General features: G+C 46.4%; 2 protein-coding genes across 7 annotated transcripts in view; both read right to left on the bottom strand.

The window, feature by feature from the left end:
* Window positions 1–18,761, bottom strand: part of SLC7A1 (solute carrier family 7 member 1) — a 62,857-nt gene that overhangs the window by 42,028 nt on the left and 2,068 nt on the right. Inside the window, exon 2 of one of the 6 annotated variants that reach the window (XM_073340947.2) lies at window positions 18,525–18,592. The exons of the other annotated variants lie outside the window; for them this stretch is intronic. The gene's annotated coding sequence lies outside the window, so the exon portion shown is untranslated. The remainder of the gene's footprint in view (window positions 1–18,524; window positions 18,593–18,761) is intronic. 6 annotated transcript variants of the gene reach the window in all.
* Window positions 12,975–17,047, bottom strand: LOC140910342 (uncharacterized). Its single transcript, XM_073341014.2, has 2 exons — window positions 14,125–17,047; window positions 12,975–13,536 (listed from the first exon to the last, which is right to left on the bottom strand). Exons 1-2 carry the CDS (start codon window positions 14,705–14,707, stop codon window positions 13,433–13,435), a joined length of 687 nt encoding a protein of 228 aa, XP_073197115.2. The 5' UTR covers window positions 14,708–17,047; the 3' UTR covers window positions 12,975–13,432.

The following is an 18,761-nucleotide window of genomic DNA, read 5'->3' on the forward strand; positions in this document are numbered from 1 at the left end:
ATGCAATTGTTGCATATACACATGAGGATTTGTATGTATAAATCAAGTAATTAAGTGCACAGTTACTGGTCTGGACTCTCATATCCTCTTGTACACACATAGATATACACTCATATTGCGTGTGTACAGTCGCAGAGGTTGTGCTTGCACAAGTCACCCCACGTAGTTAAATAATCTCCACTGAAGTACTATTCAATAAGACACTAAGAATCATAGAATATCAGGATTGGAAGGGACCTCAGGAGGTCATCTAGTGCAACCCCCTGCTCAAAGCAGGACCAATCCCCAAATAAATCATCCCAGCCAGGGCTTTGTCAAGCCTGACTTTAAAAACCTCAAAGGAAGGAGATTCCACCACCTCCCTAGGTAACGCATTCCAGTGCTTCACCACCCTCCGAGTGAAATTTTTTTTCCTAATATCCAACCTAAACCTCCCCCACTGCAACTTGAGACCATTACTCCTTGTTCTGTCATCTGCTACCACTGAGAACAGTCTAGATCCATCCTCATTGGAACCCCCTTTCAGGTAGTTGAAAGCAGCTATCAAATCCCCCCTCATTCTTCTCTTCTGCAAACTAAACAATCCCAGTTCCCTCAGCCTCTCATCATAAGTCATGTGTTCCAGTCCCCTAATCATTTTTGTTGCCCTCTGCTGGACGCTTTCCAATTTTTCCACATCCTCCTTGTAGTGTGGGGCCCAAAACTGGACACAGTACTCCAGGTGAGGCCTCACCAATGCCAAATAGAGGGAAACTATCACGTCCCTCGATCTGCTGGCAGTGCCCCTACTTATACAGCCCAAAATGCCGTTTGCCTTCTGGGCAACAAGGGCACACTGTTGACTCATATCCAGCTTCTCGTCCGCTGTAACCCCTAGGTCCTTTTCTGCAGAACTGCTGCCTAGCCACTCGGTCCCTAGTCTGTAGCGGTGCATGGGATTCTTCCGTCCTAAGTGCAGGACTCTGCACTTGTCCTTGTTGAACCTCATCAGATTTCTTTTGGGCCAGTCCTCTAGTTTGTCTAGGTCCCTCTTCTCTGCTTGACCATACATGAGCATACATCAAACACCTTCAGGCTATAACAAAATGAACAGATGCCATAAATTGAATGAATTGTTGAAATACTGTATGCAATACTGAAGAAAACACAGTCCCTGCCTTAGAGCATAAAGGCCTAAGTGCTGGGCTAACTGTTGACACCATAGGGAATTTACGGTGTTTAGCATCTCACAGGATCAGGCCCTAAATTAGAAAGGCAATATAGTTCAGATAAAATAGGGCCCTAGTCCATGACAGTGGCTTCTAAGAGAATATAAATAATAATTAATAATGCATTGGAATAATCATGAGAATCTAGAGGTGGTGCCTTTTTTTAAGTATGCATGTAGGCTAACCATATATGTGGCTTATTGTTAACAGACTACTGTACAGATATATGTTCTAAGGCGGGATTTGAAAGAGGAGACGGTGGCCATTTAGCACACATGGAACAGGAGGGAGTTCCTAGCACAAATAAGGAGCAGTATGGAAGAAGGCACAAAGACTGGGAGTGAAAGGAAGATACAAAAGGAGCAGTAAGTAGAGTAGAGAACAGGCAGCGTTAGAGAAGTAAAAAGAAATGAGAGCAGAGATGTAGGCAGGGGAAAATAATGTGACATCCATTCTGTTCTGAATCACTTAGAGGGGGTGTAGTGGGACTGGAGCGACCCTCCTAATCCCTGTGATTGTCTACAGAGAAGAACTACACCGTCACCTGGCTTGCTGATCATTGATCCCCTCTTCATTCGTCATTCAGCTCCCACATGAGGCAGTGGGTGGGAGCAGGCAGCTGACCAGAGTAGGCTACATTGCAGCTGCAGAAACATGAGTGCCCCCCTAAACCACAAGTGAGAAGTATCAAGATCATGGAAGTGACCATAAACTTAAAGTGCCTTGAGGCAGACACTATGTACTGAGCATAGTACATTACATTATTATTATTATTAACTATGGTATATCTCCCTTAACAGTAGATTGTACTAATAATTTTTATTTGGAGGGTGACTCTTTTGGGAGGAGCAACCAAGGAGAAATAGATGGAAAGAAGGCCCTAGAGGACCAGATCTTCAGTTGGGGGAAATACAGTGGTGCTGACTTTATTAGCAAACGTGGTGTAACTAAGAGAGCTACAGCAGAATAAAGGGGAGAAAAGAAGAAATAAGAAGGTAGGGAAAAATGCCGGGGGAAGAGGAAATAAAGAATGGGGCTGTGCAAGGGGGTAGATGACGGGACGGAAGTAGGGGTCCTTTCCACTATTCTGTTTGCATAACAACCCTGACTAAATGCACCCAAGCTCCTCTGCTGCAGAGACCCCACCCCCAGTGCTTAATTTGTGCTGGGGCTTGCCAGAGCTGAGCCCCTGCACCTCTGGGCTTGCCGCATCAGTTATGAAAGTAAAATAATTGCTGGAGCCCCAGGACCTCTTTCATTACAAATTAAGCACTGCCCACCCCCACCCTGCACACAAACTGAGCACAGCACAGCTATAGACTTTCCCCATTTTTTCTCAACTCTCCTGAAACACTTTGTAAGAGATACCACCAGAGAATGGACAATGGATACTATTGTTTTGTTCCAGGTTCCTGAGTGAGTACTATCCCTCTGACCTCCACCCACTATGACAGGGATACCGAGGAGTCATTTCTAATTTGGGATTAAAAAGGTCAGGTTTCAACCATTCTCACCATATTTTTCTTCAAACCCCACACTCTTGCTGTCACTTCTCAGTAATGCTGCTATCCTGCACTGACTGCCAAACTTGCAATGAACCTCTTGAATTGCATCATCCCCTCTACCTCACTCCTCCCCCCACCCCCGAGGCCAGCCTCTCCTGTGCTCCCAGCTACCATGAGTAAAAAGCACCTGCCATTTTAACAGCGTCCTAGTAATCAATAATATCAACACTGTACAGCTTGGCAGTTCCCAGGCACGTTAAAAGCCATTGCCATGGCAGCCTCGCCCACAGACTGATCCACTTTCAGTTAAAATTTTACATTATACAAAAGTCACTCATGTTTGTTTCTGGGCAGGATCCTGTAAGGCACTCTGCTCCTTCAACTCCCATTCACTTAAGTGGAGAAAGCTCAGCACTCTGTGGGAAGGGAGTCCTGGCTAATATAACAAGCAACCCTCTGAAATAGGGTCATTGGTCTGTTCAAAAAATGTCAAAACAAAAAAGTCTTACACAAAAGAAAACCACAACATACAACACAGCACGCTGTCACGGTCAAATTTAGCACTCAGTCAGTAACACTTCAGCTCTTCAAAGTGCACCTTTTATACACATTAGCGAATTCATCTGCACAGCACCCATGAAAATTAGGGCCTCCATTTTCAAACCTAAAGTTAGACTCCTAAACCCACAGCTCAGCACCTACCTGATTTTTCAAATGTCCTCAGTCCCAATGGGACTTGTAGCTGCTCGAGGATCCTGAACTCAGGCCACTTAGATTGAGGTGCCTAAATATAGATTTAGGAGCCTAACTGAAAATCTTGGCCAGTCAGTAACATCATCCTTCCCATTTTACAGAGGGTAAAATAGAGTTAAACATCACAGAACAGTGGATGTAAAATCAGTTCTCATGTAATGAATACTGTATTCGTAGCTACTGAATTATTTGTAGTAACAGTTGTAGCATTTGCTCATCTTTCTGTACTGTGTTTACTATGCATGAAGCAGAACGAGAGCAAATGCCGTGTTTTTAACTTGACTCTCTGTATGTTGCATCTCAAAGCCCGGCCCTGATGCGGAACAGAATAGTTTGGCTCAGGACTGGGGCTTCTCTGAACAATATATTTGCTACTACATACAGAATAAAATTGTTTAAAAAATGATATTAAGGTCCCAAAGTCAGGTTGTTCATTGCAACTTTAATTCAGCCCCCTGGAGCATATGCAGTATGATAGAGTCTTCAATTACATGTTCACTCTCTATTTTTTTCACAAGGCCCTCTGCTTCATTCAGTTCACAGGATGGCCAGTGCTCAGTGAATCAATTAAGACCGCGTGGTGAATGAGGCTACAGTCTAGGAGAAAGAAGACTATCAATTTCGTCTGTGTCCTATCCCAAAGTTCTAGTCTGTGTGGTTGCTTCAGAAGGCTCAGTGGGGCTGGGGAATATGCTCAGTGAACATATTCAGAGATTTTAGAAACAAGCCTCTAGCATATTCTACTGCACATAGGAAAATGGTGACTTACTGTCATTTATAACTTAGCCATATCTAGCAAGATTTTCACAGGAGCAGCACAAGGTAATACTCGGATCCCAGGACTACATCCCTGCCAGATTTCAAGTTCTTGCTCCAACCTCTGGAGGTGCAAGAGCTCTTTAAAAAAAATGGGACACAAAAATTAGTCAACATATATTTTAAACCAGCCTGCTCCTTGGGGGCGGGGGGGCAGGGGGGGGGAGAGAAAGCCCTCTTTCAGCTAAAACTCCCCAAAAATGCAACCTAAGGCAGAGACCGGGCATAGAAAATTTCAGCCTCAGTGGCTGAAGCTTAGCAAAATTATAATCAGTTGAAATCGGGTGATTATAATGGAGCAGGGGTGGGCAAACTTTTTGGGCAGAGGGTCACATCTGGGTGGGGAAATTGTATGAAGGGCCGGGGGGTTGGAGTGTGGGAGGGAGTGCGGTGTACAGGAACGGCCTCAGGGCAAGGGACTGGGGCAGAGGAGGGGTGCGGGGTGTATGAGGGGGCTCAGGGAAGGGGTTTGGGGTGCAGGAGGGGTGCAGAGTGCAGAAGGGGTGCAGACTGCGGGAGGGAACTCAAGGCAGGGGGTTGGGTGCAGGAGGGGTGCAGGGTGCGACAGGGGGCTATGGGCAAGGAGTTGCGGTGCGGGGTGCAGGAGGGGTTCGGGCTGCGGCCTGGTGCCGCTTACCTAAAGCAGCTCCGGGGTGGCAGCGGCGTGCACCGGGGCCAGGGCAGGCTCCCCACCTGCCTGCCCTGGCCCCACACGACGCCACTCCAGGAAGCAGCTGGCACGACGTCCCTGTGCAGCCCCTGGGGAAGGGGGGGCACAGGGCTCCACGTGCTGCCCTTGCCACACCTCCAGGTACCTCCCCCAAAGCTCCCATTGGCCACGGTTCCCTGTTCCCAGCCAATGAGAACTGCAGGGGGTGGTGCCTGGAGGCAAGGGCAACGCATGGAGCCCTCTGCCCCCACCCCCACCCCCGGGCCCCAGGAATGTGGCGCCGGCCACTTCTGAGAGCGGTGTGGGCCTGCAGCACCACAGGGGGCAATCCCGTGGGCCGGATCCAAAGCCCTGAGGGGCCGGATCTGGCCCACGAGCCGTAGTTTGCCAACCCCTGTAACGGAGAGTAAGAGGCAACCTTAATAATAGGGTCATAACTAGCACCCTCTATAACAAGAAAAAGATTCCTGGGAGATGGTGATTAAACCTGGACTTTTAGCCAATTGTGAGGGAGAAGTGTGAACTACTATTGCAGTGTTGTCATAGAAACCAGGCACGCAAGTTCCAAAGGCATCTTCTACAAACTTACCTGACAGTTCTGTTGGAGCTGTAGAAGAGAGGGTGTGTGCTCCAACTCACGAAGAAATTTGTGAGGGAAAAACTTAGACTGGCTAATAAGCCTCTAGGAAAGGAGGGTATAATACCAGCAGGCAAAAAACCCCAGAGGATGCTATAAAAGGAGCTTATAAAAAGCCTCTATGAAAGGAAGCAGAATACAAATATTCCTGTTATGCCAATGCAAGTGGCAGGCCAGATAGGGTAACCTCCCTGAAGAATGATCATAGCTGTCTTAGCTATTTCTAAAAGGCACTTATGTGGTATATAAGGAGGAGCACTACAGGGTGGGTTGAGAGACTGTTGTGCTATTTTAGTTTTACTTAAAGATCAGTAAGAGTTTATTTAGGACTTATTTTTCAGAGACGTTTCTGTATATAAAGTGCTTCCTTCTGTGGTAAGTGCACACTGCATTCACTTTCACATAGAATGAAATTCATAAGGCCATTTAAGTCCCACATAAAGCACAACCCAGCTAGTCCCCTAACTACATGTGTCAGGCCCATTGATACAATTAGCCATATTGAGCTTAGAGAAATGGAGGAAGCAATGATCATTCTGCAAATCCCGTCACCTGAAAACTCCTGCCTTGTTGCTCGGAGTGTAATAGGGTGGCCTTGCCAGGGACCATTCAAGATGAAAGTCCATTCTTCATGGCTACATCTCAGCCACATGAACCTTCTGCTGCTGTGAAGTTCGCCCAGCAACATAGGGACGGCGGACAGTGCAGCTGAACTGCTGCTGTTCCACCCAAAAGAAGAATAGGTGATGGCAAAGCATGAGTGCAGCAGGACCCGGCACACCCTATGGAAGTGGAGCTGGACTCCATGTTGACCAGCATAGAAGGGGATTAAAGGAAAGGCAGGGTCATGGTTAGTGTGTCTGAAATCATGCAGATCCAGGTCCACAAATCACCACCGAAGAGGGGTGTTAAGGTATTTAAAGCCTATGGACTGGGGTAGCAATTACAGAGGGGTTGTGACGCTGCCTTATTCCTTGTCATAAACTGGGAATGGATTCCATCCACCTACCCCCCATGTAGTTTATCAGTCAATTTCTTGTAATCTTTCTACAAGAGTCAGGTACACGGCACACACAGCCTTTCAATCATCTCTCCACATCACAGCACATAACAAAAGCTGCATCCCAGTTCCAACTCATCTGGAATACTGTGTGCAATTCTGGTCTCCCATGTTCAAGAAAGATTAATTCAAACTGGAACAAGTGCAGAGATGGGCTACTAGGATGATCGAGGAATGGAAAACTTACCTTATGAGAGGAGACTCAAAGAGCTTGTCTCCTTTAAGCCTAACCAAAAGAAGGCTGAGAGAAGGTATGATTGCTCTCTATAAATATATCAGAGGGATAAATACTGGGGAGGGAGAGGAGTTATTTAAATTAAGTGCCAATAGGCTTGAAATTAGATGAAGGTTTCTAACCATCAGACAAGTGAAGATCTGGAACAGCCTTCCAAGAGGAGCAGTGGGGACAAAAAACTAAACTTGCTTCAAGGCTGAGATTGATAAATGGAAGGCATGGTATGAGACTGCTATGAGACTGCCTATGAGACATGTGGCCCATCTGCAACTGCGAGCAACAAATATCTCCAATGGCCAGCAATGGAACACTGGATGGGGAGGCTCTGAGTTACTATAGAGAATTCTTTCTCAGGTGTCTGGCTGGTGGGTCTTGCCCAAATGCTTAGGGTCTAACTGATCACCATATTTGGGGTTGGGAAGGAATTCTCCCCCCGGTCAGATTGGCAGAAACCCTGGGGGTTTTTTGCATTCCTCTGCAGCATGGGGCACAGGTCGCCTGTAGGTTTAAACCAGTGTAATGGTGGATTCTCTGTAACTTGAAGTCTTTAAATCATGATTTGAAGATTTCAGTAACTCAGCCAGAGGTTATGGGTTATTACAGCAGTGGGTGGGTGAGGTTCTGTGGCCTGCAATGTGCAGGAAGTCAGACTAGATGATCATGATGGTCCCTTCTGGCCTTAAAGTCTTTGAGTCTAAATAATCACACTGCACTGCTGATGTGTTTCAATCCAGTCAGTGAGTTCTCATTAGGTTTAACATAATGTTACTGATACTTAAAAAATAAAGTGCTTTAGATTTTCCTGTGTCATTGATTTTTAGATTGAGGCCTCACATCTTTCCCCATGCCTGCATGCCAAGGGCCAGATTTATCAGTGGCCAACACTGCCTGTAAGTGCCTCTCATAGAATTCTCCTCATACAGGGACCGTCCCTAACAGATGAAGAGTCAGTGTGGCTGCCTCTGGGTGGTGACACAAAAGTCCAGGGTGCAGAAGCATGCCAAAGATGTTCCTAGAATGGCCAGGAACCTTTCTACACCCCAGTTATTCCCAGTTTCTACAACCTGAGGCTTCTCTAACCTGCACAAAGTGCTGAACCAGCCCCCAACACCTCCAGCATAGGGTACAGTGCAAAACCACCTTTGTCCCCCTCCCTCCTCCGCCCCCAGGATTTGGTAGCCTTTTGGTCCCACTTGGCACAGATGTAATTGACTCCACAAAGCACGGGGAAATCGAGTCTCAGGCCCTTGCCCTTTGGGTGACAGGACATTTGATTTTTATGCACTGCTGTGTTACCTTCACTGGCATTCAGGCAGCTGAATCACTGCATTTTTAAACCAAGCACAGATCTTATTTATTTGTTATGTTCTGCTCCGATTTAATGGGAGTTAATGTACTTAGAAATGTATTTAGAAAGCTCATTAAAGTCCCTCTGTCAGAAATTTTCTATGTAAGACCTCTACTTGTATAGTAATCAGGAAACTCTGAGGGGGTAAGGAGACTGTGAGATAATTGGTCCACTAAGTTTTCCTTTCCTCTGCAGTTCTTTATTATTAAATAGCGTGTGACCAGTAAGCAAAGCCCAAATGAAAGCCACACGGAGGAGCACTGAAATGATTTTATCTCTAGTGTCATGTATGCTCAAACTATAGAAGTTTGGGGAAAAATCCAGGGAGAATTACAGGATTCCGGAAGCAGAGGGGATGACTCAGTAAGCTAAACATGTGTGTGAAATAAGTAGGCCCTGTGTAATACAGATTAAAATCTCACCAGGATTATCTCACCAGGATTATCCCTCATTTTTAGGCCGGTAGATGAATTTGATGCAGTTTATGAAAGGGTTGCGTGTGGAGTAGTTTCTTCTATGAAACCCTAACTACTGAGATCCTGGCTGCTCTGGATAGTCATTGAACATCCCATGGCACTTTCTGTTCCAACAAGGCTTTATTCCACTATCATTGGCTAAAAATCCTCCCACCCCTTCCCTGCTTTATGGCTTCTGACTTCCATCCCAAGGCTGGCTGTATTTCAGTGATGCTGTATGTGTATCACTGCCCCAAAACTTCACTAATCCAGAGCAGAGGTTGCCCATCGCTGCCTCGTACCCTTCCAGATCATCAATTTCACTAATACTAGAACCTCTGAAAACTACAGCATACAGAGTTACATTGGTTCTGAGTGTGAGCACCTGATAAAGAGAGAAAACCACTGAATAGTCAAACTCCCAGGCTTGGAGGAGATTGGTCAATAATCACTCCCTCCTCTCCTTCCCCCTCCCCTCCAACCAGTTTGACAGAAGACAGAAATGGAGAAGGGCTGTTCACTGTTTTCTATCCCTATTGCATATTTAGCACTCCCTCTGTCTCATTCTTTAATCTGCATTAGTACATCTGACATTCTCCTGTTTTCATAAGCTTTGAATAGCTTTTTAAATATCACTTCCTGAAAGGGGCAGTGGATGTCAGACATTAGCTAAGATAATTACCAAGAGGGTGTTATCAGCTCGGGGAGGCTCAGAGTCACAGTTTGAGCTCCAGGTGTGTGCAAAAAAAAGTTACAAGAACTATACAATTTTGATGTAACATGATTTGTTATGGGGGCTGACTCTCAGGAACCCCTGGCTTGAACAACCTCACATTTGGACCACTTGCCTTATCTCAACTTTCCATCTGTCACAATAATTTTCAAGTCAATCCAAGTAAGCATGTGGATTTTAGAGCACTTAAAAAATCAGTTGTTCAATAGTAAGGCAAACTCAACCTTAACTATAGTGGTGCTACCATTCCACTCTAATAAAACCGAACTATGGCTGCTCTAATGTAAGTGTGTTGGAATGGACCAAAAGGGTGCACAGAACTCCTTCCTCTCTCACTGCTCCAGTGTAGAAAGCAGCCATAATTTGGTTACTTGCATGCTCCACATGCAGAGTATGGGCAGCTAACATTATTGGCAGGGCAGAATGACCTGTAGGGGGCATGTCTGGGCAGAGTGGGCCCCTAGCCATGCTATGCACTGTAGACAGCAAGCAGAGAGCCCACTGAGTTGGAGCCCTTCCAAATGGTATAATAGGGGCTTTCAATAGCATGCTTAATAATGCAGGTATACTACCTCTAAAGACTGATCCTTTTGAGGTGACCTTCTTTTCCTTTATCGGAGCCTTAACTTGGACCACAGTTTGTAAAGTGCTCTAGAATTCTTCCTCAGGGTATGTCTACACTAAGGAATAAGGTCGAATTTATAGAAGTCGGTTTTTTAGAAATCGGTTTTATATATTCGAGTGTGTGTGTCCCCACAGAAAATGCTCTAAGTGCATTAAGTGCATTAACTCGGCGGAGCGCTTCCACAGTGCCGAGGCTAGAGTCGACTTCCGGAGCGTTGCACTGTGGGTAGCTATCCCACAGTTCCCGCAGTCTCAGCTGCCCATTGGAATTCTGGGTTCAGATCCCAATGCCTGATGGGGCTAAAACATTGTCGCGGGTGGTTCTAGGTACATATCGTCAGGCCCCCGTTCCCTCCCTCCCTCCGTGAAAGCAATGGCAAACAATCGGGCATCTGAGAGTGCTGTCCAGAGCAGTCACAATGGAGCACTCTGATGGGGCTAAAATATTGTCGCGGGTGGTTCTGGGTACGTGTTGTCAGGCCCCCGTTCCCTCCCTCCCTCCGTGAAAGCAAGGGCAGACAATCATTTCGCGCCTTTTTTCCTGAGTTACCTGTGCAGACGCCATACCACGGCAAGCATGGAGCCCGCTCAGGTAACCGTCACCCTATGTCTCCTGGGTGCTGGCAGACGCGGTACGGCTTTGCTGCACAGTAGCAGCAACCCATTGCCTTCTGGCAGCAGACGGTGCAATACGATTGGTAGTCGTCCTCGTCGTGTCCGAGGTGCTCCTGGCCACGTCGGCTGGGAGCGCCTGGGCAGACAAGGGCGCAGGGACTAAATTTGGAGCGACTTTGACCAGGTCATTCTCTTTAGTCCTGCAGTCAGTCCTATTGAACCGTCTTATGGTGAGCGGGCAGGCGATACGGACTGCTAGCAGTCGTACTGTACCATCTTCTGCCAGGCAGGCAAGAGATGAGGATTGCTAGCAGTCGTATTGTACCATCTTCTGCCGAGCAGCCATGAGATGTGGATGGCATGCAGTCCTTCTGCATCGTCTGCTTCCAGCCAAAGATGTGAAAGATAGATGGAGTGGGTCAGAACAAGAAATAGACCAGATTTGTTTTGTACTCATTTGCCTCCTCCCCTGTCTAGATCACACTGCAGTCACTCACAGAGAAGGTGCAGCGAGGTAAATCTAGCCATGTATCAATCAGAGGCCAGGCTAACCTCCTTGTTCCAATAAGAACGATAACTTAGGTGCACCATTTCTTATTGGAACCCTCCGTGCAGTCCTGCCTGAAATACTCCTTGATGTACAGGCACACCCTTTGTTAATTTTAGCTCCCTGAAGCCAACCCTGTAAGCCGTATCGTCAGTCGCCCCTCCCTCCGTCAGAGCAACGGCAGACAATCGTTCCGCGCCTTTTTTCTGTGCGGACGCCATACCAAGGCAAGCATGGAGGCCGCTCAGCTCACTTTGGCAATTAGGAGCACATAAAACACCACACGCATTATCCAGCAGTATATTCAGCACCAGAACCTGGCAACGCGATACCGGGCGAGGAGGCGACGTCAGCGCGGTCATGTGAGTGATCAGGACATGGACACAGATTTCTCTGAAAGCATGGGCCCTGCCAATACATGCATCATGGTGCTAATGGGGCAGGTTCATGCTGTGGAACGCCGATTCTGGGCTCGGGAAACAAGCACAGACTGGTGGGACCGCATAGTGTTGCAGGTCTGGGACAATTCCCAGTGGCTGCGAAACTTTTGCATGCATAAGGGCACTTTCATGGAACTTTGTGACTTGCTTTCCCCTGCCCTGAAGCGCATGAATACCAAGATGAGAGCAGCCCTCACAGTTGAGAAGCGAGTGGCGATAGCCCTGTGGAAGCTTGCAACGCCAGACAGCTACCGGTCAGTTGGGAATCAATTTGGAGTGGGCAAATCTACTGTGGGGGCTGCTGTGATGCAAGTAGCTCACGCAATCAAAGATCTGCTGATATCAAGGGTAGTGACCCTGGGAAACGTGCAGGTCATAGTGGATGGCTTTGCTGCAATGGGATTCCCTAACTGTGGTGGGGCTATAGACGGAACCCATATCCCTATCTTGGCACCGAAGCACCAAGCCGCCGAGTACATAAAGTGCAAGGGGTACTTTTCGATAGTGCTGCAAGCTCTGGTGGATCACAAGGGACATTTCACCAACATCAACGTGGGATGGCCGGGAAAGGTGCATGATGCTCGCATCTTCAGGAACTCTGGTCTGTTTCAAAAGCTGCAGGAAGGGACTTTATTCCCAGACCAGAAAATAACTGTTGGGGATGTTGAAATGCCTATATGTATCCTTGGGGACCCAGCCTACCCCTTAATGCCATGGCTCATGAAGCCGTACACAGGCAGCCTGGACAGTAGTCAGGAGCTGTTCAACTACAGGCTGAGCAAGTGCAGAATGGTGGTAGAATGTGCATTTGGACGTTTAAAGGCGCGCTGGCGCAGTTTACTGACTCGCTTAGACCTCAGCGAAACCAATATTCCCACTGTGATTACTGCTTGCTGTGTGCTCCACAATATCTGTGAGAGTAAGGGGGAGACGTTTATGGCGGGGTGGAAGGTTGAGGCAAATCGCCTGGCTGCTGGTTACGCGCAGCCAGACACCAGGGCGGTTAGAAGAGCACAGGAGGGCGCGGTACGCATCAGAGAAGCTTTGAAAACCAGTTTCATGACTGGCCAGGCTACGGTGTGAAAGTTCTGTTTGTTTCTCCTTGATGAAACCCCCCGCCCCTTGGTTCACTCTACTTCCCTGTAAGCTAACCACCCGCCCCTCCTCCCTTCAATCACCGCTTGCAGAGGCAATAAAGTCATTGCTGCTTCACATTCATGCATTCGTTATTCATTCATCACACAAATAGGGAGATGACTACCAAGGTAGCCCAGGAGGGGTGGTGGAGGAGGGAAGGAAAATGCCACACAGCACTTTAAGCACAGCACTTTTAAAAGTTTACAACTTTAAAATTTATTGAATGACAGCCTTCTTTTTTTGGGGCAATCCTCTGTGGTGGAGTGGCTGGTTGGCCGGAGGCCCCCCCACCGCGTTCTTGGGCGTCTGGGTGTGGAGGCTATGGAACTTGGGGAGGAGGGCGGTTGGTTACAGAGGGGCTGCAGTGGCAGTCTGTGCTCCAGCTGCCTTTGCTGCAGCTCAACCATACACTGGAGCATACTGGTTTGGTCCTGCAGCAGCCTCAGCATTGAATCCTGCCTCCTCTCATCACGCTGCCGCCACATTTGAGCTTCAGCCCTGTCTTCAGCCCGCCACTTACTCTCTTCAGCCTGCCACTTACTCTCTTCAGCCCGCCACCTCTCCTCCCGGTCATTTTGTGCTTTCCTGCACTCTGACATTATTTGCCTCCACGCATTCGTCTGTGCTCTGTCAGTGTGGGAGGACAGCATCAGCTCGGAGAACATTTCATCGCGAGTGCGTTTTTTTCTTTCTTTCTAAGCTTCACTAGCCTCTGGGAAGGAGAAGATCCTGTGATCATTGAAACACATGCAGCTGGTGGAGAAAAAAAGAGAGACAGCGGTATTTAAAAAGACACATTTTATAAAACAGTCGCTACACTCTTTCAGGGTAAACCTTGCTGTTAACATTACATACATAGCACATGTGCTTTCGTTACAAGGTCGCATTTTGCCTCCTCCCACCGCGTGACTACCCCCTCAACCTTCCCCCCTCCCTGTGGCTAACAGCGGGGAACATTTCTGTTTAGCCACAGGCAAACAGCCCAGCAGGAATGGGCTCCTCTGAGTGTCCCCTGAAGAAAAGCACTCTATTTCAACCAGGTGACCATGAATTATATCTCACTCTCTGGAGGATAACACAGAGAGATAAAGAACGGATGTTGTTTGAATGCCAGCAAACATACACTGCAATGCTTTGTTCTACAGTGATTCCCGAGTACGTGTTACTGGCCTGGAGTGGTAAAGTGTCCTACCATGAAAGACGCAATTAGGCTGCCCTCCCCAGAAACCTTTTGCAAAGGCTTTAGGACTACATCTAGGAGAACCGCAAATGCCAGGGCAAAGTAATCCTTTCACATGCTTGCTTTTAAACCATGTATAGTATTTTAAAAGGTACACTCACCAGAGGTCCCTTCTCCGCCTGCTGGGTCCAGGAGGCAGCCTTGGGTGGGTTCGGGGGGTACTGGCTCCAGGTCTAGGGTGAGAAACAGTTCCTGGCTGTCAGGAAAACCGGTTTCTCCGCTTGCTTGCTGTGAGCTATCTACAACCTCCTCTTCCTCATCATCTTCTTCGTCCCCAAAACCTGCTTCCGTATTGCCTCCATCTCCATTGAAGGAGTCAAACAACACGGCTGGGGTAGTGGTGGCTGAACCCCCTAAAATGGCATGCAGCTCATCATAGAAGCGGCATGTTTGGGGCTCTGACCCAGAGCGGCTGTTCGCCTCTCTGGTTTTCTGGTAGGCTTGCCTCAGCTCCTTCAGTTTCACGCGGCACTGCTTCGGGTCCCTGTTATGGCCTCTGTCCTTCATGCCCTGGGAGATTTTCACAAAGGTTTTGGCATTTCGAAAACTGGAATGGAGTTCTGATAGCACGGATTCCTCTCCCCAAACAGCGATCAGATCCTGTACCTCCCGTTTGGTCCACGCTGGAGCTCTTTTGCGATTCTGGGACTCCATCATGGTCACCTGTGCTGATGAGCTCTGCATGGTCACCTGCAGCTTGCCACGCTGGCCAAACAGGAAATGAGATTCAAAAGTTCGCGATTCTTTTCCTGTCTACCTGGCCAGTGCATCTGAGTTGAGAGTGCTGTCCAGAGCGGTCAGAATGGAGCACTCTGAGATAGCTCCCGAAGGCCAATACCATCGAATTGTGTCCACAGTACCCCAAATTCGAGCCGGCAACGTCGATTTAAGCGCTAATCCACTTGTCAGGGGTGGAGTAAGGAAATCGATTTTAAGAGCCCTTTAAGTCGAAATAAAGGGCTTCATTGTGTGGACGGGTGCAGGTTTACATCGATTTAACGCTGCTAAATTCGACCTAAAGTCCTAGTGTAGACCGGGGCTCAGTGTTGAGAGATGGGTTAGAATTAGATGACCTCTTGAGGTCCCTTCTTGCCCTACATTTCTATTATGAGAGTCATTGTACAACACCATTAAACTTTATTCTGTTTGCATTCTGATTTTGCTTTCTAATTCGCTCTGTGGGAATCTAGTTCTTACAGTCTTATGTCTCCACCATGGAAGTTAATTTTGACTCATTCTAAAATGAAAGTCCAGTTATACAAGAGATGGACTCTGAAAAAGTTTAACTGATTTTCCATAACTCCTTTTACAATCCTGGCAGACTGCACATTGTCTGCTTTGCTATAATAAAACCTTACTCAGTCTTTTTGCTTCTATAGCAATCTACATTCACATCTGCCTACATCAATGGTTATTTCTGTGGAAGTCAGGTCTGGACAAAAGCCTGCTTCCTATCCCTTAAAAGTCACTCATTCAACTGTACTTAGTTTTGAGAACATGCTTTGACAATATTATCACTGGGCCTCTCACGTTACTGATGTGGAACTCCATGATAGAAATAAGTGAAATCACTTAGTACCCAATATTATCGGAGATGACTATATTTATATCCACAACAAGATAACATCCTCATCAACCAAATGATGTTTTATGAAGCAAGTACACATTTTCCTTGAGAAAAATTTGTCAAATGATGTTTTAAGACCAAAATAGTGTTCTTTTTTGCATTGTCATCAACGCCCACATTTTTCAAGGAAAACACCATTTAATTTTGTTTTATCTTTGTCATCATATTTTAAAACAGCAGATTTCAGCCAATATCTGGATATATTGTTGAGTTATATATTTCAACATACCTTCCTCCTAGAATCACCCCATTGGACATCCCGTCTTATCCCTACAGAGCAGTTATGCAGAATCAGATACTGAAGGCACTGTATGTCAGACATATACAATAAGTGCTAATACTATCAGAGCCTTTAAATGACAGCCAGTGGTAACATTTTAGTTTCATCCCAGGCTTTAGGGGGGGAAAGGAGGGGTTTAAAATAACCCTGGATAGTTTAAAACAAGATGAATTATTGGGAAAAAATGTTAATTACTGTTATCACCAAAAGTTTGGACCATGGGATGAAAATGAAAGCTGTTGCTGTATTTTGTTATTTTCTTGGAAGATAAGGCACGAAGAAAAGGATACTATCATCAGTTAGTGGTTCTACTAGAACAGTAAAGATCTTTCCACACCACAGCATTGTGCAGTCTGTTTATATACATATGTTAAAAAAAAAACTATTTCAGGAGTTTTTAGAGGGTTTCTAGAAGTCTTATTAGGAATCTTTTCTGTACTACTCCACCAGCAAGCCAAGTTCCTTCAATACCAGGGCTCAGAGAGAGCTATGAAAACCTCTAGCAACCACCACTTTAAATAGATTTTCTAGAAAACTAGCGCAGCCATAAAGCCACTGAGAGCACATCACTCTGAGAATCCACTCACTACAATGGCTACCCACAGACCGATCAATTTCAAAGTCTCAGGCTTCATCTTCAAGGCCCAGTCTATCCCACAGACCACATTTCTCCCAACAAGAATGCCTTCCTGCAACAGGGACATTCCTCAAGAACTACTAAACTATAACCCTCAAGGGGGAAAACTCATGGGAGTAGGTTCCCTCCTACACAAGGCTTTGGAACTCCCTACTGAAGAAGTATAAAGGACCACAGTCTCAATCCCTTTTACATAGGCCACTAAATAGTAGGTTAGATTTTAATAAGCAATGCGGAGATGGAAGACTCCATATTCTGTTACTAAAGCCATCAAATCCCATGTACTTAGAATAATTTTTAAAGATGCATAATACTATTAACGTTTCTAATTGGAACCCCTTAACAAGTAAGATAAGACCCACTTCCATAAAATAAATCCAGTCCTACAACTGACAAGTCCGTGAACCCAATTTTCAAATTCACAGTTGAGTCTCTTGCTTCTAATTAAAAAGAAAAGGAGTACTTGTGGCACCTTAGAGACTAACCAATTTATCTGAGCATGAGCTTTCGTGAGCTACAGCTCACTTCATCAGATGCATACCGTGGAAACTGCAGAAGACATTATATACACAGAGACCATGAAACAATACCTCCTCCCACCCCACTGTCCTGCTGGTAATAGCTTATCTAAAGTGATCATCAAGTTGGGCCATTTCCAGCACAAATCCAGGTTCTCTCACCCTCCGCCCCCCCCCCCCCCCCACAAACTCACTCTCCTGCTGGTAATAGCCCATCCAAAGTGACCACTCATTTTAAAGAGAGTGGTCACTTTGGATGGGCTATTACCAGCAGGAGAGTGAGTTTGTGTGGGGGGGAGAGCGTGAGAAAACCTGGATTTGTGCTGGAAATGGCCCAACTTGATGATCACTTTAGATAAGCTATTACCAGCAGGACAGTGGGGTGGGAGGAGGTATTGTTTCATGGTCTCTGTGTATATAATGTCTTCTGCAGTTTCCACGGTATGCATCCGATGAAGTGAGCTGTAGCTCACGAAAGCTCATGCTCAAATAAATTGGTTAGTCTCTAAGGTGCCACAAGTACTCCTTTTCTTTTTGTGAATACAGACTAACACGGCTGTTACTCTGAAACCTTGCTTCTAATTCTTTCTCTCCATTATTCAATCACTGCATTAGCCATTTATATGAGCATATCAAGCCTGATTCACTGCTGCATACATTTCAGACAGATGGTTAATATACTTAGGTTTTCAATTGATCTTTTGATATCTTTTTCTTGGGACACAGAGGACCAGATGCTATGATCCATCCAAGCTGTACTCAGAGCAAAAGAAGGGGGGTGGGGGGTGGGCAAAGGAGCCAGGAGAGGAATCAAAGATGGCTAGCTCCCAGATCCTCCAACAGGACCACTCTGGTATGTGAGAATCATCAGGGTGTAGATATAGTCCATGACGTTATCTCAGTCATATCCTCTATGCTGGGGGAAGGAAGGTACGGACTTAGGCTTTGTGTACTCTACACACCTTTTAGCGACGCGGTTGTGGCGCTGCAGCCGTGCCACTAAAAGGTGTGCAGTGCAGCTGCTGTTTGTCAGCAGGAAAGAGATTTCCCGCCGACAAAAAAATTCTACCCCCAACGAGCAGCGGTAGCTTTGTCGCAAAGCGCTGTTCCCACCAGCGCTTTTTGTTGGCAAAACTTTTGTCATTCGGGGGAGGGTGGGGTTTTTTCACACCCCTGAATGACAAATGTTTTGTCATTCTGTTTCCAGTGTAGACAAAGCCTTAGGTGCCACTACCATGGCTATATGCCACCTGATGACTTCCCAAAGCAAGGAAATCCTCAAGGGTCTAGAACAGCCCGATTTAGGTCTGTTTTGTCCCACTGAAGCAACACAAAGCAGCCGGCGCGGGGTTAAGGATTCCAGAGTTGCCAAAACGATGTTTTTCTCAAATTACTGATCAAAGACACAGCTGAGTAGAATATGTATGCAAAATAGTTACCCAGGTCTCAAACCAACAAACAAAAGGTTATCCACTTCTTTTTTGTGTGTGATGGTGTCAGCATCTACCTAAGTAGACAAAAACATTATTTTCACTAATCTTTGTTCAATTATAGTAATCTCAGGTGTTACTTGTGACAACAGCAGGTAAAAAATGTCAGACATAGTGTGATTTTTAAGTTGATGGTGTTCCTTTAAAAATTAAGCAACAAATAGCTGAATTCCAGCATCACCAAAC

This window comes from Lepidochelys kempii, chromosome 1 (assembly GCF_965140285.1).
Source record: "Lepidochelys kempii isolate rLepKem1 chromosome 1, rLepKem1.hap1, whole genome shotgun sequence".
In the NCBI taxonomy this organism is placed as follows: Eukaryota; Metazoa; Chordata; order Testudines; family Cheloniidae; genus Lepidochelys; species Lepidochelys kempii.

Excerpts from the sequence above, each read along its gene's own strand:
- LOC140910342 (XM_073341014.2), bottom strand. The coding sequence starts at position 14,707 with ATGCAGAGCTCATCAGCACAGGTGACCATGATGGAGTCCCAGAATCGC. Across the intron at positions 13,537-14,124 it reads AGGCGGAGAAGGGACCTCTG|CTGCATGTGTTTCAATGATC; the intron begins GTGAGTGTACCT and ends TTTCTCCACCAG.